Source organism: Tachypleus tridentatus, chromosome 11 (genome assembly GCF_004210375.1).
Source record: "Tachypleus tridentatus isolate NWPU-2018 chromosome 11, ASM421037v1, whole genome shotgun sequence".
Taxonomy (NCBI): Eukaryota; Metazoa; Arthropoda; class Merostomata; order Xiphosura; family Limulidae; genus Tachypleus; species Tachypleus tridentatus.
This window is the reverse complement of record NC_134835.1, coordinates 83,634,036-83,655,392: the sequence shown is the minus strand read 5'-3', so window position 1 is coordinate 83,655,392 and position 21,357 is coordinate 83,634,036. Positions and strand designations below refer to the sequence as shown.

General features: G+C 30.9%; 1 protein-coding gene across 1 annotated transcript; it reads right to left on the bottom strand.

Moving 5' to 3' along the window:
- Nucleotides 1-5,575: 5,575 nt before the first annotated feature.
- On the bottom strand, nt 5,576-20,693 carry LOC143232631 (serine/threonine-protein phosphatase PP1-beta catalytic subunit-like). The gene is made up of 5 exons (XM_076468289.1): nt 20,546-20,693; nt 19,023-19,094; nt 11,301-11,452; nt 8,027-8,161; nt 5,576-6,547 (listed from the first exon to the last, which is right to left on the bottom strand). The coding sequence occupies exons 1-5, from the start codon at nt 20,676-20,678 to the stop codon at nt 6,446-6,448; spliced, it is 594 nt and encodes a 197-aa protein (XP_076324404.1). The 5' UTR covers nt 20,679-20,693; the 3' UTR covers nt 5,576-6,445.
- Between the last annotated feature and the right edge of the window lie 664 nt (nt 20,694-21,357).

Here is a 21,357-nt window from a genome sequence, read left to right as displayed (position 1 = left end):
TTTCATGTGCACAAGGATTTGTTACTGTGAGGTCACCAAAAACTTTAGGACTGAATATTTAAAACTTGTTAAATAGTTCTGGCATAAATCATGTTAAATCAAAATAATAGTACAGTTTTAAGGTAACTATCCACATCAGTCAAAAATATTAGCCTTTCAAGCATAATAAGATGAATAAATATTGGCAGCATATAACTAAAAACAATTAATGGAATGACAAAAAGCAAGGGTGAAGAAATTTAGGTGAAACAACTGCACAAAATAATTCTTTTCTCAAAGCTTCTAAATAAAATGGATGTATTAGTCTGTAAAGCCCAAAATGATGAATTATTCAAGAACCATATATACTTAATTGCAGCATTCAGCCACATATATTTTGTGACCTTGACACTTCTAATTCTAATTACACTAAAACTGAAAGAAAATCTGCACTTGATAATATGACTGAATTGTGAAAAAATGTGATGAAACAGATGGTGATAGTCTCTGTACCACCAAGTTTATTCACAGAACATAGATTCTGGATTTAAAAAGAAAAAGAAAAAAGCCTATTTTCCTAAGCAAAAGTATTTTACCAATTATCATGTAATGAAAAACATAGCAGAGAAAAAGAGCATTGATGTGAAAGTGTCAAGGCTTTTGAAATATTTCAATAATTTGAATTAGTTTGTACAGTTATTCCTATTTATGTTTTCAATAACTCTTACAGTTCTATGAGCATTTGAATGATAAAGGATGGAGACATTGAGAAAATAGTTATAGTTTTAACCTAGCTTCTCTATAGATGATTGTAAAGATGCTCTGTACTATATCATCATGCATTATCTTGATTATTCTACACTATTGATTTTATGAAAATTCTTAAACACTATATTTATTTGCATTTGTAAAGTAAACAGGTCAAGTGATTGGCCAAGCTCCCTACAAATTATATTCTGGAACATTCTCCAAAAGATGCCACAAAAAAAAAAAGCAAGGATCTTTTCAACTTTCAAAAAGATTATGGATGGCCCTCAAAGAGGCACAAAACTGTCAAATGTTTTTTTTCTTCCAATGGCTATAAAATACTGGAGAAAAAAAATTGTGCAAGTATCCAAAAATATGTTAGACTACTGCATTTAACAGTTTTCAGGAACAGAAGTATTATCTGAAACTGTATCATACGAAATATTATACAACAAATTTATCCTTGGCTCCTAAAAACACAAAGCATAGATGTCAAGTGAAAGAAATACATTATTGTCTGCCAAATCGTTTTCAATTTTTTTGTACTAAAGGTAAGAATTTAAAATCAAAGGTAGTTAGAGATCTATCAGTTACTTAATAATTATTTGATTGACTATAGAACAGTTTGATTTGGAATTAACTGATATTATTTATATACATCCTTGTCCAAATTAATTGAAACAAATGGTCATTTTACAATACTTTCAGCATGGCAGCCAGTGTAGGCTCCCTGGACCTGCTGATTTCCTTTAATAGTCATTTTTTCATACAGACGGCATCATTAGCTGTGTTTTGCAGTATGGTTGACCTATTTTTGGTATACATGACGAACTTTTGAGGAATATTACGTCATTTGAAATTGCATTAGAAAGGCAAGAAGACCAGTCAAAAAACAACTTCTTACCAACTCAATGAAGTAAAAACGGTATCAATAAGGTCTGAAATACAAGAACTGGATGAAAGAACAATGGAGGAAGGTGTTATTTAGTGACAAGACTCATTTCTTCGTACAGGGTCAAAGAGGTCTGCACGTTCACAGATCTCCAGGTGAAAAACTTCAAGAATCTCACATCAATCAGTTCGTAAAACATCCCTTGAAGATGTTTTGGGGCTTTTTCAGCTACTATGGCGTCGGAGGCTTACATATCCTAAAAGGTATGATGCAAGGACCACAGTACATTGAAGTTTTGCAGAGAAAAGTCGTTCCAGAATTACAAGAGATTTCCAGATGGATCTGGCATTTTTCAGCAAGATCTGGCTCCATGCCACACATCAAAACTTGTGAAGAATTTTATGACTACAATGCAAATAAAGGTTCTGGACTGGCCTGGAAACTCTCCAAACTTAAATCCTATTGAAAATCTTTGAGCAATTTGTGAAGAAAGACTTCGGGGAAATGACTGTACTATGAAAGACAAGCTAATTGAGGTACCGTGATCCAAAAATTAGTAAAGATTGCAATCAACTCGTGGACTCGATGCCAAAGCGGATTAATGATCTTCTGAAAAATAAAGGCAGTCATATCATGTATTAATTTGTGAGTAATTTTGGATTCTCAGAAATAAAATGCAAAAAATTGAAAAATCATAATTTTCTGTCTTGTTTCAATTAATTTGTACAAGTGTGTAATTAGCTAATTTTAAAACACAGTTTTGAATCCTTCCATGACTGAAGTTCAAAAGTGAATTGATAGAACAAAATTACTTTTCTTTCAGGTTCTGATGAATATTTATACATTACTTTCTTAAGAAATTGCAAAATTTTAGTACTTCCTAAATTGTTTTAAGTGTCTATCAACATTAATAAAACCTTTAAATTTGCATAAGGACTGGTATTTTTCCATCTTTGGTAAAATCATAGATGACAACACAGTTCATCTCCCACAGTCAACACAGAAAGGGCTTTGTGTTTTTTTCTTTCAAGATACCTGTAGCTACAAAATCCAATTATTTTAATTGTTTAAATTATATATACATTAGTACGGCCATGGATGTTTTGTTCTTTGTTTACCACATCTCAAAATCAGAACTTTTAAAAAATCATTTATAAATAATGTAAATTACTTCCAAATAATTCAGTAATGAATTTGCTTCTCCACCATACAATCATTGCCCCAACTGTAAAGTGCACATCCTCATATTTCTGCCAAAGATATTTTCAACATCCTTCACCTGGTTCTTGAGATGATATAATACTGCTGATATTATTAGCCAATTGCTTTCATTCAATCCCATGTATATGGAAATGGGAGTTCAAGAGTTGAAGCTAATCTTGTTAACTAAAATGTCCAGCTTAATAGGCCATTCTTGGTTTGCTGAAGCAGAGTCACACAAAGAATTAACTGATTCTGTATGAAAGTTCTTATTGTATTTTAGAAAAAGTGCTACTGCATACTTCAGACTGATTCAAACATTTCTTCTTTAAACTCACCATGCTCAAGAACCACCACATCTCCTTCAGAATCACCAAGTCTGCAACAGAATGTTGAAAAAAGAATCCTTCGTTCATTATGAAATACAGGTCATAATTCATTGTTCACCACAACGTTTTTATGGAAATAATACTTTTAGCATGAAACAAGGCATTTAAAATAAGTGAAGATAGAGCTAACAACCTATCAAATGAAACTAAGAGTTCCAAACTGTATGGTTTGTTACTTGTTTATTAATCCACACGTCTCAGGGTCCAACAGATTGCCAGTAAACAGTTAAATTTTTCATTGTGACAAAATTTTGTAGCTTCTTCATGGATGCATACAGTAGTTAAACTATAAGTAAGCTGAGACATAACTCTTATTAGACTAAATTTATTTAAGATTCTCTTCTGACCAGGGTTGAAATTATCAAGAAAAAAACGTAGAGGTACTCAGCTGGGTGAAAATTTTTGAAAAAGAAAAAAAACTGTATAAACATAAAAAACAACAAAGCAGCTTGATTAAATACTGCCCTAAAAAATAGGTTACAGCACTCATTACAAGCAGAAGTCTACCCCTGCTTCTGACAGAATATATTTGTTAATACCAGTAAGCCTTTATAACTTACCAGTAAAGGCACCTTACAATATGCCAGACTTGCCATCCACTTACTTCAAAAGTACTTCTTCTATACATAGAATTAAAAATTACTTTTGATTAGTGTTGGCTTCATTTACTGAGATTCCTCATTCAATTGAAACATCACCTATAGCAGTGAAATTGAAATGTTTGCCAAACTCAAAGTTTACATCCAATTTCTTATTCATATAAACCCAAACTTTAAAGAGCTCACCTGAAATTATGTACTAAATTTCATTACAATTGGTTTAGTTGGTCCCTTACAAGAAGTTGTAATATCAACAGAATTCTTTATATGTATCGCTCATATATATATATATATATATATATATATAATCATATAATAGATTTTAGCAAAAATTATTAATTTTTTATCATAACAACATGCCTTCATCTCAGCTAATATAACATCGTCACTGAAAACAAACGAAACTAATACTTGTACACTTTCCTAATGTATTCTAAACGAAGTTGTAGCAACACAGTTACACATTCTGAAAATCATTTTGGCAGCCAATCATGAAAAATAACCGTTGGCATCGCAGCTACAAATGGGCAATAGGTTAGATACTATCACTACATCAAATTTAATTCTTTTTAATACAGAACACATGATTTCAAACTAAGTGGCTGTGATATTAAACAACAAAAATGTAATGACAAATTCACACCAGACCAGAGTTCTATGTATTACGGATATTGTGTCAGTGGCTTACTTAATTTTTACATTTATAGAAACAGTTTACATTTAGTCTTTTTATTGTACTATATATTCAGTACAACTGATAAAATGTACAATTCATTTTTGCAAACAACCAAAGTTTTCTTCATAAATTAGTAATTTTCCAACTACAATGTGAAAAAAAAGGATAAGAGAAATATCTGTATAAAATGTTACAGTTTAACTGATACATATTTATTCACAACTGACATCTGGAGATCAGTCTTACTCCACTTCTACAGAACTGATTATGCTTTTAATAACATTACAATTCAACTGATAATGTAAAAAAAAAAAAAAAAAAGTTCAGTTGAATCACAACTAGGATGAAGCTTGGGTGACTTAAGTACTGCAAAATAATTTAAGTGCATGTGTGTGTTTTAGGGACAATTTGTACTAAAATATTTTATTTGTTTGATTGCAGATACGCACAATGGGCTACCCATGCTTTGCCCACCATGAGTATCAAAACCCAATTCCTAACTCTGTAGGTTTTCACATACTACTGTGCCACTGAAGAGATGACCTCAATTTACTACAAGGTATATACACAAAACATCATTCCACTGTTTTCTTATACCTCTGCATTTCTGAATTATTTGCCAATCAATGGATTGTTTTCAATAATCATTCAAGTAGAAATGCTACTCTTTTGTTAGTATTATGTTTAGTTTTGTGTTTTGAGAGCTATATTCAAATAACCATTATTACTAATAAATATTTTATATTTATTTATGAAACAAGTGTTTTCACTGCACATTTTTTCAGCTACTGTCTTTACATTACTTTTTCACAGCTGAAGTAACAAACATTTTGGAAATTGAATATATTAAGCAAATTTAGCTTGGTTCAAGTTCAGGTGTCATTAGAGAACTTGACAAACTGGTGAAACCATAGCTGTTTCTACTGGAAAAGATTCAGGGTTTAGTGACGTTATTCAGCATTGTCTGAACTAGAGAACAACAACATATTTACTGTGCAGCTCCAAATCTTGATGTTACTAATGATTCAGATGTAACAGATCAAGTGAAGTCAAGACTGTTAGAGAGTATAAAAAGAAAGAAAATTGAACCACATAACATTTATATCGCTTTAATGAAATATTCCACGACACTAATAAAAATACTGAGAAACACCAACAAAATGTATTTGATGAGATGATGTGCTGAAAAGTTTGTCTCACAACTTCCTTTTGAAACATAACCTTTGTCAGTGTCACTTTAAATATACACAAGATACAATCTTCCAGAAGTTACTATTGTAAAGTAGAATTAGAAAATAAATGACAAACACTGAAAAATTAAAGCATTAATTACCTCATAAACATCTTGTCCCTTCTTTACCCATTTAAGCTTTAGATGTATCACAAACATTAAATAAGGGAGTATATAAAAATAATTAGCTTAAATCATTACTTCATAAAGGTTGTTTCTTGTATCACACTTTTATATCTTCTGAAACCTTTCATTAGTTACTGGACACACACACTCTCACAGTCTGACCTAATTCTGTTGTCACTAGATGCACAGTTCAGTCACAGTATTTTACTATTGTTTTTGCTAATAGATTACATATTTATGTTCAGACACATAACCTTATACATAAGTACTTACTGAGTAAATCCAAAGATTTCTTAAAAAACAATGATATTTTATTCACTTACTTTATACGTCATCACTAAGGAAAAGAGCAGAATTTCATACTTATAAAGGCTGTTTCACTTCCACCAGAATTAGTTTTGATAGAATTTATAAAAATTGACAGTTCAAATATTTGTGGACAACACAAACAAAAACAGAAACACAAAGATAAGACTAAACAGCATGATTGAATTTAAAAAAAAAAATGTAGACAATACTTTATATATGATCTCTATGTGGACAGTGTAGGATCCCAAAGATAATGCAAAAATCTGAAAAACACCATATAGTATTTTTAACTAGTGCTTATTTTTTGTTTTTGACAGGTCCACGTGGTGGTGTTACAGGTCGTCCAGCATTCAAACCTCCATACTGGTACTTGGCTTTTTTCTCAGATGGTTTAAGTATCTGTGAATTTCAGAAAAAAAAAAGAACAGTAAGTAAAAATAATTATGGTCACCACATATATGATTCTGTCTAAGAAATGTTTCTAAGTGCTTGTAACTTAGTGTTATCAATTATCTACTTACAATTGGATCACAAACATTTAACTTGGGAACATGTATTTTTAAAAAACATTAGTTTCAATTGTGCTTTAATTCTAAAGTTTACAGCAATTACTAAACTATGCAGAAAGTGTCTACATAATAAGGTCATGTTTTTGTTTGGACCTTGGTTAGATGAGACCATAAACATAAAATTTTGAAAGCATATTTTTAATGCTGTACCAACCATCATGTTTCTATTCAAAAGTTGTTTTTACCCATTACAACAATGTATGTATCTCAAAATTTGTCATCCAAGTTTTGTCTAGGACTTCAACAATATAAAGCTGATAAAAGTATTGTCAAAACTTTGTTTCAGAGGATCACCAAGCTCTGAGACACAACAGCAACATCATTTTTGCTGATATTAAGTTTTATAAAAGAAAGTACCAATTCATTAATGAACCCCACACAAAAAACTGAGTACCTTTATTTTCTTAGCCTAGTAAATGTTTAAGCACCTTCTTAAAACAATAGTGACTGACATTTCATGCATTTCACAGCATAAACCACATTGGACAGAAGTTTCCAAGTCATTAATTAATTTTGGTTTCATATGAGATTACAGTTCATTAATATCAGTCAATATCCATCAGCAGTGGTTTAACTCAGGAAAAATCACATCTTTCAGTATTAGCTCTTGATATACAAAGGACTGAGTACATTAATTTAATTTTTAACAACAGAAAAATAATCATGTGACAACCACAACCATACAAAGTTACAGTGAAACAGCATGTTCAGAGGTAGTGTTATGCACTGAAATTTGTTTGCTTTTGGGAATCCTTTCCATGTAAATTAGTTAAATCATTACATTGTAAATTTGTGTTTAGACTGGAAATTTTAGCAAGCAAGATATCCAAGAACCATCTCTGCCTGGGAAACCTACAGAAGTTCTGTATACCTAAGTTGACTATGATATATTCAAGTAGCTAGAGAATGAAACTGATATTCATTGACAAAAACATACTGTAGTCAGCACCTATGGGTTATTGTATAATCAAACTGTTAAAGCAGATGCTGGAAAACCTCTGTCTTTATAAATTAGATGGATTATGTAAAGTCTTCAGAGAAGGAGATGTGCTGTGGATATGACAGTCCTAAGACAAACCTTATAATAGAAAGCATATTTTTATAATAGAAACTATGATGCAGGGCTATTGTCAAAATACACATCCATTAGCTAAAGCATAACCAGGCATGGAGACATGGATTATAGCAACATGGTGAGGCTATAAAATCATTTTAATATCAGATATTCAATTTTCATTTTATTTTCTTTTTTTAAGTTAAAAATTAATTAATGAACTTTTGTGAGGAAACTGAAAGCTATAATACAAACCTGGAATGAACACATTAATGTCTCATCAACTGACATCATTCCTCCAGCATTATCAAATTCACCACAATAATTGGGAGCAGAAAACAAGGTAACTAACTGCCTCTTTGCAAAGAATTCATATCCATCTTCTACAACCTAGAAACAGAATTAAAACATTCCATCAGAATGGTGTGCAATTAAAAGATGTGTCACAGGATAATTATCTCGACTTTAAGTACCAAGCAAGTACACAGTTGGCCTAAAAGATTTCAGTTGTTACTTCTATAATAATAATAAAAGAGAGAGAGAATTCATTATTAATAAATTAACTTTATTATGTCATGAAAATGAATGAGTTCTAACACTACTAGAACACACATTTCTATGTCATTTAATCTTAAAGCTTAAAAAATAATAATCCAATTTATAGTGGTAGTACCATTATAAACTGCTTTTCACTATTATTTTTTTAACCCCCTCTTTCTATTTTCACACACATAATCACAGGAAATACACCTACTTTATCCCTAAGTGGACAGCTTTGGTTTTATGTTCATAACACAAATTGTAAACCAAATTACTTCCAAAAATTAAAAAAACAGCTTTATTATTGATGTTAGTCAATACTATTATCACAAGAATGTAATTTGTAATTCAAATATTTATGTAAGTTCTAATTTCAAAAGAACATTTTTAAAAAATTTCATTCAATCTTCACTTTTCCCCCTTTCAATTAGTACAACTCAAAATAACCTCTCAAGTTTCCCTCTTTCAGTTAGTACAACTCAAAATTCCTCCCACGTACAATGTTGGTTATAATCTATGGACAATTTCAAAGTCTAAAATTTGCTAACAGCTCCATTTACTGAAATATAACTTTTCTCAACCAAACAGAAACTCCTCCCATGTGTTCTTAACTTTAAGGTTTCTTTCAAAACATCTTACTTGTTTATAACATAGAAAGAGCTCATCTTACAAGCTAACAATGATCCTCTTGAAATTGAAGGTAAATATACATTAACAAGATGTCATGATTTTGTACCTTAGAATAAAGGAAAAATGTCACTCATAGCACTTAATGTTATATCCTAGTTACATCTTAATTAGAGAGACAAACTTGTTTTTGTACATTTCATTTTAATGATTTATGTTATAGTTATGTTTTACAATGCATATCTGAAATGTAAAATTTTTATATTGACACAGATTTAGAGAAAAAATACTTTAGGAATAGGTAACAAGTGTACAAGTCTGAAGCTGCAAATGTGATTATGTAATGTTTGCTATGTGTCATTGTGCTCTTCAGACATAGAAAACTGAAGATATAAAACAATTACAAGGATGTTCAAAAAAGATCTACAAACATCCAATGTAAACAAATCGTAACACTGCATGCAGAAATAGGCTTAAGTTAACATAAATGTGACGTGTTATAATACAGTACTGTACTGTCTACAAGCTCAGTAATTAAACTACATTACTAATTTAAACTCTATAGAACTAAAGTAGCAAAGCTACATAGTACTGAGCCTTGGTCATAATGTGCCAGTCCTTTTGTTTTGCTGGAAAAAAATTCTTATATATCTACAATCTAGTTTATATATTGTACCCTGTGTAGTCATGCAAGTAAGTCTCTTACTTGTATAGCAGGTAATTTTCAAATGGGTTTAAAATTAGTACAATTTTCAGCTCCTTCCTTGTACAAAAATAAAACTTACTAAAATGCTTAAATCTCAAACCCACTATCACTTTATAGTTCTATTTCCATGAGACTATGAAGCTTGCTTATGCTCAGAACATGTAGCAACAGACATACATTGCTGTTTACATTTATACATGCATTATGAAACTGATAATTTATGTACTGTAGATGTCACACTTAGTTATTTGCTGAAGTGAGTTTATGGTAAGGTTGTTTATGCAATTATTTATGAATCATATGTTGTGTAACACATACCTTCAACTGTTATAAGTTAGTGTTACAACTTTCTGAATTTCTTTTCATTTTAATTGAGTATCATAGTATCAGAACACCTAGTATGACACAGAATGTTCTAGACTTCTATCAGTGTATAAACATACATTGAAATATTATTATTTAGGTCTAGACTGAGTGCTTCCGAGTTTTGCAATAAAGAGAATATAGTGGTAGTTTTAAGTGAAAGTATCACAAACTGTATTGTAATAACAAAGCAGAGAAGAATAATTCATCTTTTCAATAATTTTCTAAAATAATTAAACCAGACAGTGCAGACTTCCAAACAAAAAAGAGAGAGAATCATTTAGAGCTCTGGATACAACTGTGATAACCAGAGTGAAATGACTATTTGTACAAATAAATTTAACAAGTTTTAATATTTTAAAACAAATGGACTGTTGGTGTTTATTGTTGAAATTTATCACCAAATCATCACATCTACATACAGTATAGAATCCAGCCTATGAAACCTGACAGCAACAATATGGTTTTGGGCTTAAAACTACAGTGTCAACAGTAACCACTTCAAGCAATGGGTTCAAGCCAAAAAATGCTAATGCTTCATCAGAAGAACTTAAATCATGTAAAAAATGTTATAGCACAACTGCTTACAGTGTTTAACAATAAAAGCACAATTTTTTTTTACATCATAAGTACACTCTGCTCAACACTCAAGAACTGACTAAAAATAGAGTACAGAAATGTCAAGTACAGAACACTAGCCAAGTTGGAATATCAATACGAAAAATCAAAGTTGGTCATTTTGACCCCACCTTACTAGTTAAGAATTAAAATTATGATTTCTTTTGTGTACAAAATATTTGTAATATTCATTTAAAGCTCAATGTATTTCATGAAGATACATAAAGTAAATTCAAAATTATGGTAAGCATTAATTTTCCAATACAAGATCAATCCATGACAGATGCCATGCATGTAGGATGAAAGCATATGATCTTTGTTCTAACTAACAATTTAAGATTCTTTATAACAACACCTGAAATAAATAAAAGTTCAAGTGAAATTACAAATTTTTTATATGCTTAATTATGGAAATAACCTTTTGTCACTCATTAACTCACAACTTGTTTTGAATAATTTATACAGATGATCAAATGTTTTAATAGTATAATAATCTAACTTAACTAAATAACATGATAACTGCAGGATCTGTCAATGTCATCAAGAGATGACCTCACCACATAAATCAGAGGTAACATGTTAACACGTTTTGTTTATAGAACAGTCAATACTGTATATAAAATCTTGCGATATCAAACAGTAAATTATTTATAACAAATTTTGTAAAATCCTTACTTGATGTGCTCTACAAATTAGATCTAAGTCATGGCGGTTGAGGAATTTGCTCACAACATCAGCACCAAATGTGAAAGAAACTCCTCGATCATTCTCTCCCCATCCATTTACGTCTTTGTCAGGGTCAGACCAGAGAAGATCACATAATAACCCTATTTAAGATATGTTTAATATAACAAATGAGAGGAGGACCAAAATGTTACCCCTTAATATTATTACCTCATTTTCTTGAAAAAAGGCTAAGAAAAACAGAAGCTATTGTCAACTTAATGAATAAAGATAGAATCACAAGATACTTCTGTTAACTAATATTTTGTGCTCTTAAACAACAAAAGTTTCTGTAAATTGAATAATAATGAACAAGGCTTAGAGATTCCATTAAAAGCTACACATTTGAAAATTAATACTAACTGTTAATCACTTATACTCACACACACATGATATTAAACAAAATACCCAAGTACTCTTTTATTCCAATATATAAATAGCTTTCCAATGTTAAAAAAAGTTTTGAAAATTTACCTCACTTTTACAATGCACAATTAAAAACAAATTTGAACATGCAGCTTTTATCTTCAATGACTAGTTTAATATAGATATTCTTTTTAATTTCTTATAAATATTCTGATTTCACATTCTTCTGAGAATACAAAACTTGTTTAATTTCCTTAACGTGTGAAATTATAAACCAGGTTGTTCATGCTATGTGTTTATTTGTTAATAATAATTAAAGTAAAAACAATCATATTAATAAGCAATATACAACATACATACATATAACACAAAAAATAAAATAGATCTTTCTAACAACTGCTTCCTTGTGGTCAGTGGTTAGAAAGCAAAGAAGTCATCATACTAAATCGAATGCACAATGACAACTATGCTTTGACAGAACTTCATAATTACAGGAAAAACAGCCTGTCCTTTGGCTAATGCTGAAACTTCATCTATCATGTAACCATAACACATGATCCTAAAAGAAGTCCTGAATATGGCAGCAAGTTCATTAAAGAACCCCAGCTCTTCAAAAGATCATATGAACATATAAACAGTGACACATTAAAGACATATATTCAAGAAGATAATGAACCTATCCAACAACCACTGTACAGAAATAAAACCCAAAAGTAACACAACAGCCTTAGCCTTTGACTAAACTAAATGAATTCATTATAAAAGGAATATTAAAAAACATTCTCAAACATTAAATTTACCGATTTCTTTCACAAATACATTCCTATTATGAATTATTAAAGATCACATCATGTTATTCAGCACTGAAAAAAAAAAACTGTCACTCTACCCTGTCACATTCTCAAACAATAACCTATGTTATGTCGGACACCAAATCCGACCAATGCAAAATCACTACTGATTTCTTTTACAAATACATTCTATCTTTCCTTCCCTAGAAAAAAAATCAACCACATCACATTCCTTATGAAATTCTTCAAAACACACAATTCAACACTAAATTTTATGTTAAGTAAAAACTAGATACTATTAGGCTATAATTTTTTTTTATGAACAAGTACATTTTTTATTCTTAATTACGTAATAAACACTTTATTCCTAGTTTTCTCCAAAATTTTTGTTGAGTCAAAACTTAAGTTAGTAAAAATAAAAAACAAACTCAGGAATATTTTTTCCCTGTATGAACAAAAACAGACCCAGATATAAATCTCAAATATTCTGAAAATACAAGTAAAAAGTGGAAGCTGATGAACTTAAAAAAAGGTGCATATTTAAATGAAGATCAAGCATGTGAAAAAATAGCAAATTTATTTTTTCTTTATATTGTAGGCCACCAATAACCACATATCAGCTTAACTACACTTAAGACAGAAGTACCTTATAGGACAGACTTTTCTTTCCACAATGCAGTAACACAAAACTCTCAAATTTCAAACTGCTTGGAAAAGTAGGTGTCAAAGAATGTTAAAACATTTTCTGTGTTAGACCTAGCAGAGTTGACTGTAACTATAAATTCACAGGTATAACATAATAAAGTATTACACAGACCTAAAATCCCCCAAACTCAACACATTTCACTGAATCAAATATGAATTTAACATGTCACAGATCAACTACATTTAAAATGGCAAAAAAATCTAATGCTATTTCACTATTTTTAAAATGAAGTACAGTGTAAAATTTTGTTATAAATTATTCTTGTCTTGTTTGTCAAATAACAATACTCTGGTTTATGCTAAGACCATATATGAATGAATATGCAATATCAAAGGGATACTAAAACAAACTGTAGATATGCATTTTGGAGGTTCTAAAGGCTATGCAAATGACATATGTAAGCTGTAGAATAGTAAAAGTTTGTTTTTTTTCACAGGAAAAGTTCCTTGCACCCTGTAAGAGTAACTCTGATGTCAATTCACTGAGATATCTTGATTATAACACATCTAACTTTTTTGTGGACAACAAATTTAAACATTTCACCAAAAAATTTGTTACAATTTACATAGATGACTGCAGTTAACTTAGAATTATAATCAAAGTTCCTTTCTTAATATAGAGTCAGACCAATACTGACCCCATGTATACTCTTCAAAACAAGAAATGCAAAAGGGATATTTTTGTTATTTTAAAGAGAAATGTATGCAATAACGTTACAAGCTCAGAGTATGTGATGTTACATGTGTTAAGGCACTGATTGTCAGACCAAACTGACAATAAAAGTTATACACTTTGAAAACATCGGATTTTTTCGCCAAACGCATGCGTGTCCAATAAATTTGTTTGAGAGATCTGCATGTTCTGCAAGTGCAACATGTGCAAAATCCCTATAAAAGTGATGGGTTCTCGGTTTCCATAGCTCAGTGTTAAGCCACCGACACGCATTACAGTTACGCCAAGACTGACTGAAGCACAAAGCAACATCGCTATTGGTCACTTGGAAGCAGGCGAATCTTGATCAGATGTTGCCAGAGCTGTGAATGTCCACCCAACCACCATCACAAGGCTATGGAATCGTCACCAACAACATGGTCAACTCGTTACAGTTCACGATCTGGCAGACCTCGTGTGACCACACCCGCACAAGATCGCAACATCCGGTTACGTCACCTTTGGGATAGGACCACCACTGCAACGTCTACTGCCTCAACCATACCAGTGCTGCGTAGGATTTCCGATCAGACCGTATGCAACCATCTACGAGATGCAGGAATCCGACCTCGACGTCTAGTCAGAGGAGTCATCTACACACAGCAACATCGTCAAGCACGGCTGCAGTGGACTCGGGCACATCGGGTATGGCCTCATCGACGATGGAGGCATGTTTGGTTCAGCGATGAATCACGTTTTATGCTTCATAGGCAGGATGGAAGGACCCGTGTTTACCGTCGCCAAAGTGAACGTTTTGCAGCAAACTGTGTGCAGGATGTTGACAGATTTGGTAGTGGCAGCGTCATGATGTGGGCTGCCATCACCTACAATGCCAGAACAGACCTTTTGCACATTCGAGGGAATCTCACTGCTCAATGTCGTCAGCGAGATTCTTAGCCCACATGTGCAACCCATCATGGTGAACGTCAATGACGTTTTTCAACACGACAATGCCCGTCCTCACCAGCCCGACTCACCACTGTGTTCTTGAGACACCACAACATCAAAGTTCTTCCATGGCCCTTCAGATCACCAGATTTAAACCCCATCAACATCTTTGGGACGAAGTTAGACTGACGTCTGCGACGGCGACAACCTCAACTGCAGACTCTACCTCAGCTTGCAGCAGCTTTGCAGGTTGAGTAGATAGCCATTCCACAGGATGTGATTCGTCATCTCATCGCTTCCATGGGCAGGAGATGCCAAGCAGTTATTGATGCTCACGGGGGCATACTCGTTATTGACGTTGAGTGACGTTAAACTTCACCTAGTGAGCGTGGACTTCGCCTTTGCAGACTTTGGATGTTCAGCAGTGAATGTGCAAAGTTTCACACATGTCATACAGAACTACCCGAATAAACTTGTTAACAATTTGTCTCATATTTTGCCTTTGTTTCTTTTTTTGAAGAGTATATACTCAGCAAGATATTTCCTATATCTTATGAGAAACCCTACTACCATCTTTCATTTGCATTGACAAATAAATTTCAAAACATTTTTAAAACAGATAATTAAATATTATATAATTATTATACTTAGACATCACAATATACCCCTCCTACACAACAAACCTTTTAAAACTTTTGACATCAGTGCACCTTTAACCCCAAAACAGTAGGAATGTTGCAGCACCACAGTGAGTGAAAGTGACATTACAATATATATTATGATTCAAAGTTTTATATTATCTAAGTTTAAAGTCCTTTATTTCAAAAGAAAACTTCAGATGTAGTGTCACATGGTCCACATATTATGAAACCTCAACTTCAGCACTGTTATGTAGTTATGTAATGCAGTTATGTAGAGGAACAACTAGATAATAAGACATTTACTTAACCCTACTGATGCATACATTTCAAGTTCTCTGGATAAATGCAGTTGAAACAAGTAAAATTTTGTCAACCCCTGACTAATGCCACATCCACCTTCAATAGATTTGTCCGAGATTTATAGCTTACTTCTAGAGCTTACATACACATGTATATACTCATTAAAAAGAAATTTTACACTATAATCCAAGAGGTTATTTTGTAACTGGCATGCAGTTTTCATAAAAGGGTGCATGTACCTGCTTAATCGACTACACCATTTATGGTTGTTTCTTACATAAATATGTAATAGTGAGAGATAGTCTAAATTGTATTTAGGTCTTGGTATAATATTTTAGTTATTTATGTGTTAGTTATGTTCTAAAATGCATAATTGAAAGATTTAAGCATACATCATGCTTTGCATCCATTCTCAAAGCTAATGATATTACGAGGTGCTTGAAAATTTTTACACTAGTTATGTATCTCTGCCAGAGGGAACAGTTAATTTGTGACGAGATGAATAATAATGGTATAGAACAAAAAATAAAAAACACTAAAAATTAACTATACATGGAAAGGAACAGACCTCATTACAAATATAACCAAAAGAAGACTTTAAAATATTCTACAAAAATAGGTTTGTACTTTTTTATATTTTTAATTTTAACCCTTAAACAGCAGCCATCATCATCAGATGCTGCTATCTACAACATTCCTGCTGTTTAAGGGTTAATCATTTCATTGCATTGTACATTGATGGTAATAGTTAGTTAACAATATGGTAGAGAAAATAAAACAAACTACAAATATTTTACTCAAAAAGAAAACTTTTGATGTTCATTCAGAAGGTTCTAAAGAATATACAAATTGAAACTAAGAGTTTGAGTGCAAATAATACAAAGATAAATAGTATATATTTTTTAGAAAGACAAACAAAGTAATGTCATTTTCAAGATACAAGGTTTTGGAGGCTATCTCAGAGTTACCATGTGTAGATTGCATAAAGGTTCATGTCAATTTGATGTGAAATGTATGGCCATGTTGCATAAGAGTTAGACAACAAAATTCTACAAAATTACTTAACACCCTTACCCTAGGTGTCCTTTTCTACTGACAGTTTTAGTGGCTTATATTCAAACTTTTATTAAACTACTTTCTGTTTATTTCAATTAGTATAACATATAAAATCTAACCAATAATCAAAATTTTAATAGTAAGTTTTGAGTTGTTAATTCTCAAAAGCAATATTTTTAAAAAATCCTGAATTTTACCTAGTGTAACATTTTCTCTAGACATCTTATCTACTTTATTTTATCTACCAGCCCTACGAAAAGTATGAAATTAAATGTAAATTACACACTGTAAAATCATCATTGCTCAAACAAGTTATATTTTTTCTAGTCTTCAATTTTGTTTGGTTACAGAGCTGTCAAAAAGAAAATCAGACCCTTACTGTCACACCCACCTGTCACATTCTTTCTTTCAGGATTTCTTAATAGTTCTCTCATGTTTAATTATACATTACCTATAACCAACAGAAAATGAAGGTTTTCATCTGTCAAATGATATATTACATAGTGTTCTGAATATATGTGTCAATTTCACTTATAATACAACTTTGGAGCCCTCAGGAATCACAACAGCCACTTGGGTGAATTTGTAACAGCTCTTGTAACACAGTTAGAAAGTCAGAAAAAATGTCTGCTTTTTTCATGTTATTAGTCTATGTTCGTTACTGCTTTATTTAGATAAATTTCACCAACAACCAACAGCAAAAAAACAAAAAAAAACGTTTGGGTAAGTACTTGTTTTCCATGGTTATTCTTTAGTTATTATTACAAAAGTAACTAAAATGTACAAATATGGATCTTTTTAGATTAGTTAAGATTAAATTAAGTAAAATAAGTAATAATAATACAATAAATGTTTCACAAGGCACACACACAAGCAGCTTGTAGTAGCTCATGGGTAATGTAATTTAATAGCATAACACAAGCTGCACATGCTCCAAGTAATTTTCATCTTATAATGGCAAGAATAGTAGCTAGTCACAGTTCACAGAGCTATCAAAAGGGCAATAAAAATATTTTTATGAGCTTTAAGCTCCTTAGGATAAATGAATGTAGTTTCATGTTACAATATAATGTCATTCTATCAAGAAAAATAGCGTAATTTAAATTTTCTTTTCTGGTTATGGGGTTGGTCAAATTGACCAATCCCATTTTGAAATATGGTAGAGAAAAAGAAGGTAAAACTACTTTTACACTTTCATAAGGAGTTAAACAAAATAAAATGTTTCTAAACAAAAATGGCTTTCCAATAACATGACAAACAGTATTACATACAAGGAGTTATTTCAAACAAACAAATTTCAGTACTTAAAAACAATTTACAATATTATCAAACAGGTGCAAACATATATTAAATGTATGTAAAAAAATATAAACTTATTTCTACAATTAATGATTCACGAGTAGCTTTTAAACCTGAGAACAAAATACAAAACTTGTAAAGATGGAATTTCATACTTAAAAACATCTAAAGTGATACCTAATTTTAAATGTCCCAGATGTAATTCTACATCTGTCTGTTTGACAATCAGATGATTGGACATGCTACTACAGCAACAAAAAAAGATAAGACTAGTATACTGGATCACAAGCTTGATAAATATTATATTGGTATATGTCACAGTGCATTTAATGTTCTCATTACAAGACACAATTAAAAGCCTTGTATGTAAGAAATATTAACAAATTTAAACCTGAGCTGAACATGACTGATTGAGCAGTAATATTATTGACATTAATACAGAAATGCAGATAACTATAATCTGATGAAACTTTAGAAGTCCTCAAGGCACTTTTTATTTTAATCTTATAGACCTAATATTATCCAAACAGCAAAACACAGTCACACTCAACAATTACATAAACGTACACACAATAAAAAATATTTTGAAACAAACAAATGGATTAACTGGTGTGACATATGGGTAACTAAAAACCAAAAGTATTAAACATGTAGCATAGTCTGTTTCCATTATAATTATAAACTTGTTGGATTTTTTAGTGGCATAAAGAATCAATACACTCTACATTAGCTACAAAAAACTTCCTGGTCAGAAACTTAATTATGAATTAATTATTGTGTTCAAACACACAAGACAAAATATTAATGGTGAAAAAAAAATTACTATTTTTCTGATAATAAATATCCATGTAAAAAAATAATTGTAAAGACTAACTGTTTTAAAAATAACATCAGTAAATTAATAAGCATTTTTTACCTGTATCTGGTACATCTGTTGGTCTCATAATACGTCTTATCTGTTCCATGGACTGCAGATCAGGTGAAAGACCTCAGAAAACAAAAGAATTTTGTAAGTTTAAGTTTTTACAATTGTTAATGTTGTTTAGTATCTTGAACCTCAATTTAATCTATAATCCATAAAAAAATTAAAAGAAATATCACAGTAAAACCTTTCATGAGACCACTTCATAAAACATAGTAAGACAATAAATTCAGGCTCAGTCATAAAGTAAAATGATTTAAATGCTCATGTATATGGGTAAATTTCATGCACATATATATATAAATTATTTGATTTTTAAAATCATTGGCTTACTGGATTTAACAGCATATTCATTGCACCTTAATTCAATTACTGTTTTTCTGAAAAGAAGGACCCTTAATGTTGTGAATATGGTGCTAATATCTTGACTTAGTTATTGTAGTTGTACTGGAAGAGAAAGAAATATTAACAAATTTAAACCTGAGCTGAACATGACTGATTGAGCAGTAATATTATTGACATTAATACAGAAACACAGATAACTATAATCTGATGAAAACTTATAAGCTCTTAAAGTACTTTTTTTTTAATCTTATAGACCTAATATTATCCAAACAGCAAAACAGTCACACTCAACAATTACATAAATGTACACACAATAAAAATATTCCAAAACAAACACTAATTATTAACACTTTCCATTTTCATCCCTATACATACATTAATAAATAAACTTATTTTATAAATACTCTTAACATTTTGCTACAACTTTGAATCATGAAAGAACTAACCAGTTGCTTGGAAATTTCTGACCTGCATACAAGTGTGTTTTGGTACAAAATTAATAGTATACCAGCTGTTTATATCAGTGATACTAAAACTACCTGCCATTATCCCTATATTTTAAACTGCTGACCAGAAGAAAGGCAATCAGCTGGAAATACTTACTGTCAATTAATGGCTATTCTGCTACAAAAAATACCAGTACTGACCATCAGTTATAATACCCCCATGAAAGAAAGGACAAACATGTTCAGCATCAGGTTTTGATTCTAGAAAAATCAGACTGATTACAAGTGTAATACCCTATTAACCAAGCCATGCCAGGACCAGAAACGTATTTGTTACACATTAATGTTGAAATATACTATTATAAACCCATAATTGCAAGGTTAATCATGCATACTTATTCTAAGACTAATATTGAGTTATCTTTAACTCTAATGTGAAATTTTTATACTACAGTAAATATTTTACTATACAAGTTATTTTATTAATACACATGAAATACATAACTAGTTTCTACAAAAGGATGCTTTTTACTAAAACATTTCTCTTTTTGTGAATTTCCACACTTAATCAAAAATGTATACATTTTTCCCATACACAGTTATTTGTATATATGAAAATATATCATGCGTGTGCATGCTCACAATAGCACGCACGCATGCATACACACACATTTCAACTAATATCTCTAAACAACCAAGCAAAATAAAACAAGAATGACAACTTACCACCATGACAACAAAATATTTTTTCATCAATGATGGCTGCTATAGGCAGACAATTAAAACAGTCTGTAAAGGTCTTCCAAAGTTTGATATTATAACGTCTTTTACCTAGAAATAGAAATATTTTTAAAATCATCTCCAAGTGTGTTAAGAAAAAAACATATCACCTGTAACTGAACAGCTTCAAGTAAATGTATTTCATTTTTAAAATATTTTTATTTCATAAAAAAAACCTTTTCTCCAACATCTACAGTTTATCAAGTAAAACTTTACTACCCTCAAAGTTCTATTAAACTTCCAAGATTGAAAATAAAAAAATATTAAAATTTTCAAAATTAATTCAAGACTTGCCATTCTATACTGGCATTTCACCTAATGTGCAAGTAATTCTCTTCAAAATATGGACAAACTATTTCATATAATGTCATTATAGTGGAGATACATCAGCAAAACTATTTGCAAACTTTCTGATTTTAAACAACAATTAAATTTTAAAATGAAAATGTAGAAACAAAAATACATCTTAGAGATTAGATCAAAAACACTATTTGGATGTGTCTTAAACTCTTCACAGTATCAAACAAAATATGTAACTTGATTGCTACAAGTACCATAGTTTAATGTATCTTAGTGCAGTACCATACACAAATTTTTTTTAAAAATATATACAAACTTATATAACTTTTTTTACATTTGATACAATAACCTGAAATTAAGTATTGATCAAATATTTTTCAAAAGAAGTCTTCCCCAAATTCTTTTATGGGTATGAATTGTAAAATGTGTAATTACAAAGCAGGGTTCAGAATTCATGG

What these genes read in the sequence shown, in the direction of transcription:
- LOC143232631 (XM_076468289.1), bottom strand. Translation starts at nt 20,678, where the DNA reads ATGATTTTAAAAATATTTCTATTTCTAGGTAAAAGACGTTATAATATC. An exon ending in AATATTTTGTTGTCATGGTG is followed by an intron (nt 19,095 to 20,545) that starts GTAAGTTGTCAT and finishes TTGTTTTCTGAG; the next exon opens with GTCTTTCACCTGATCTGCAG. An exon ending in TAATTTGTAGAGCACATCAA is followed by an intron (nt 8,162 to 11,300) that starts GTAAGGATTTTA and finishes TTCTGTTTCTAG; the next exon opens with GTTGTAGAAGATGGATATGA.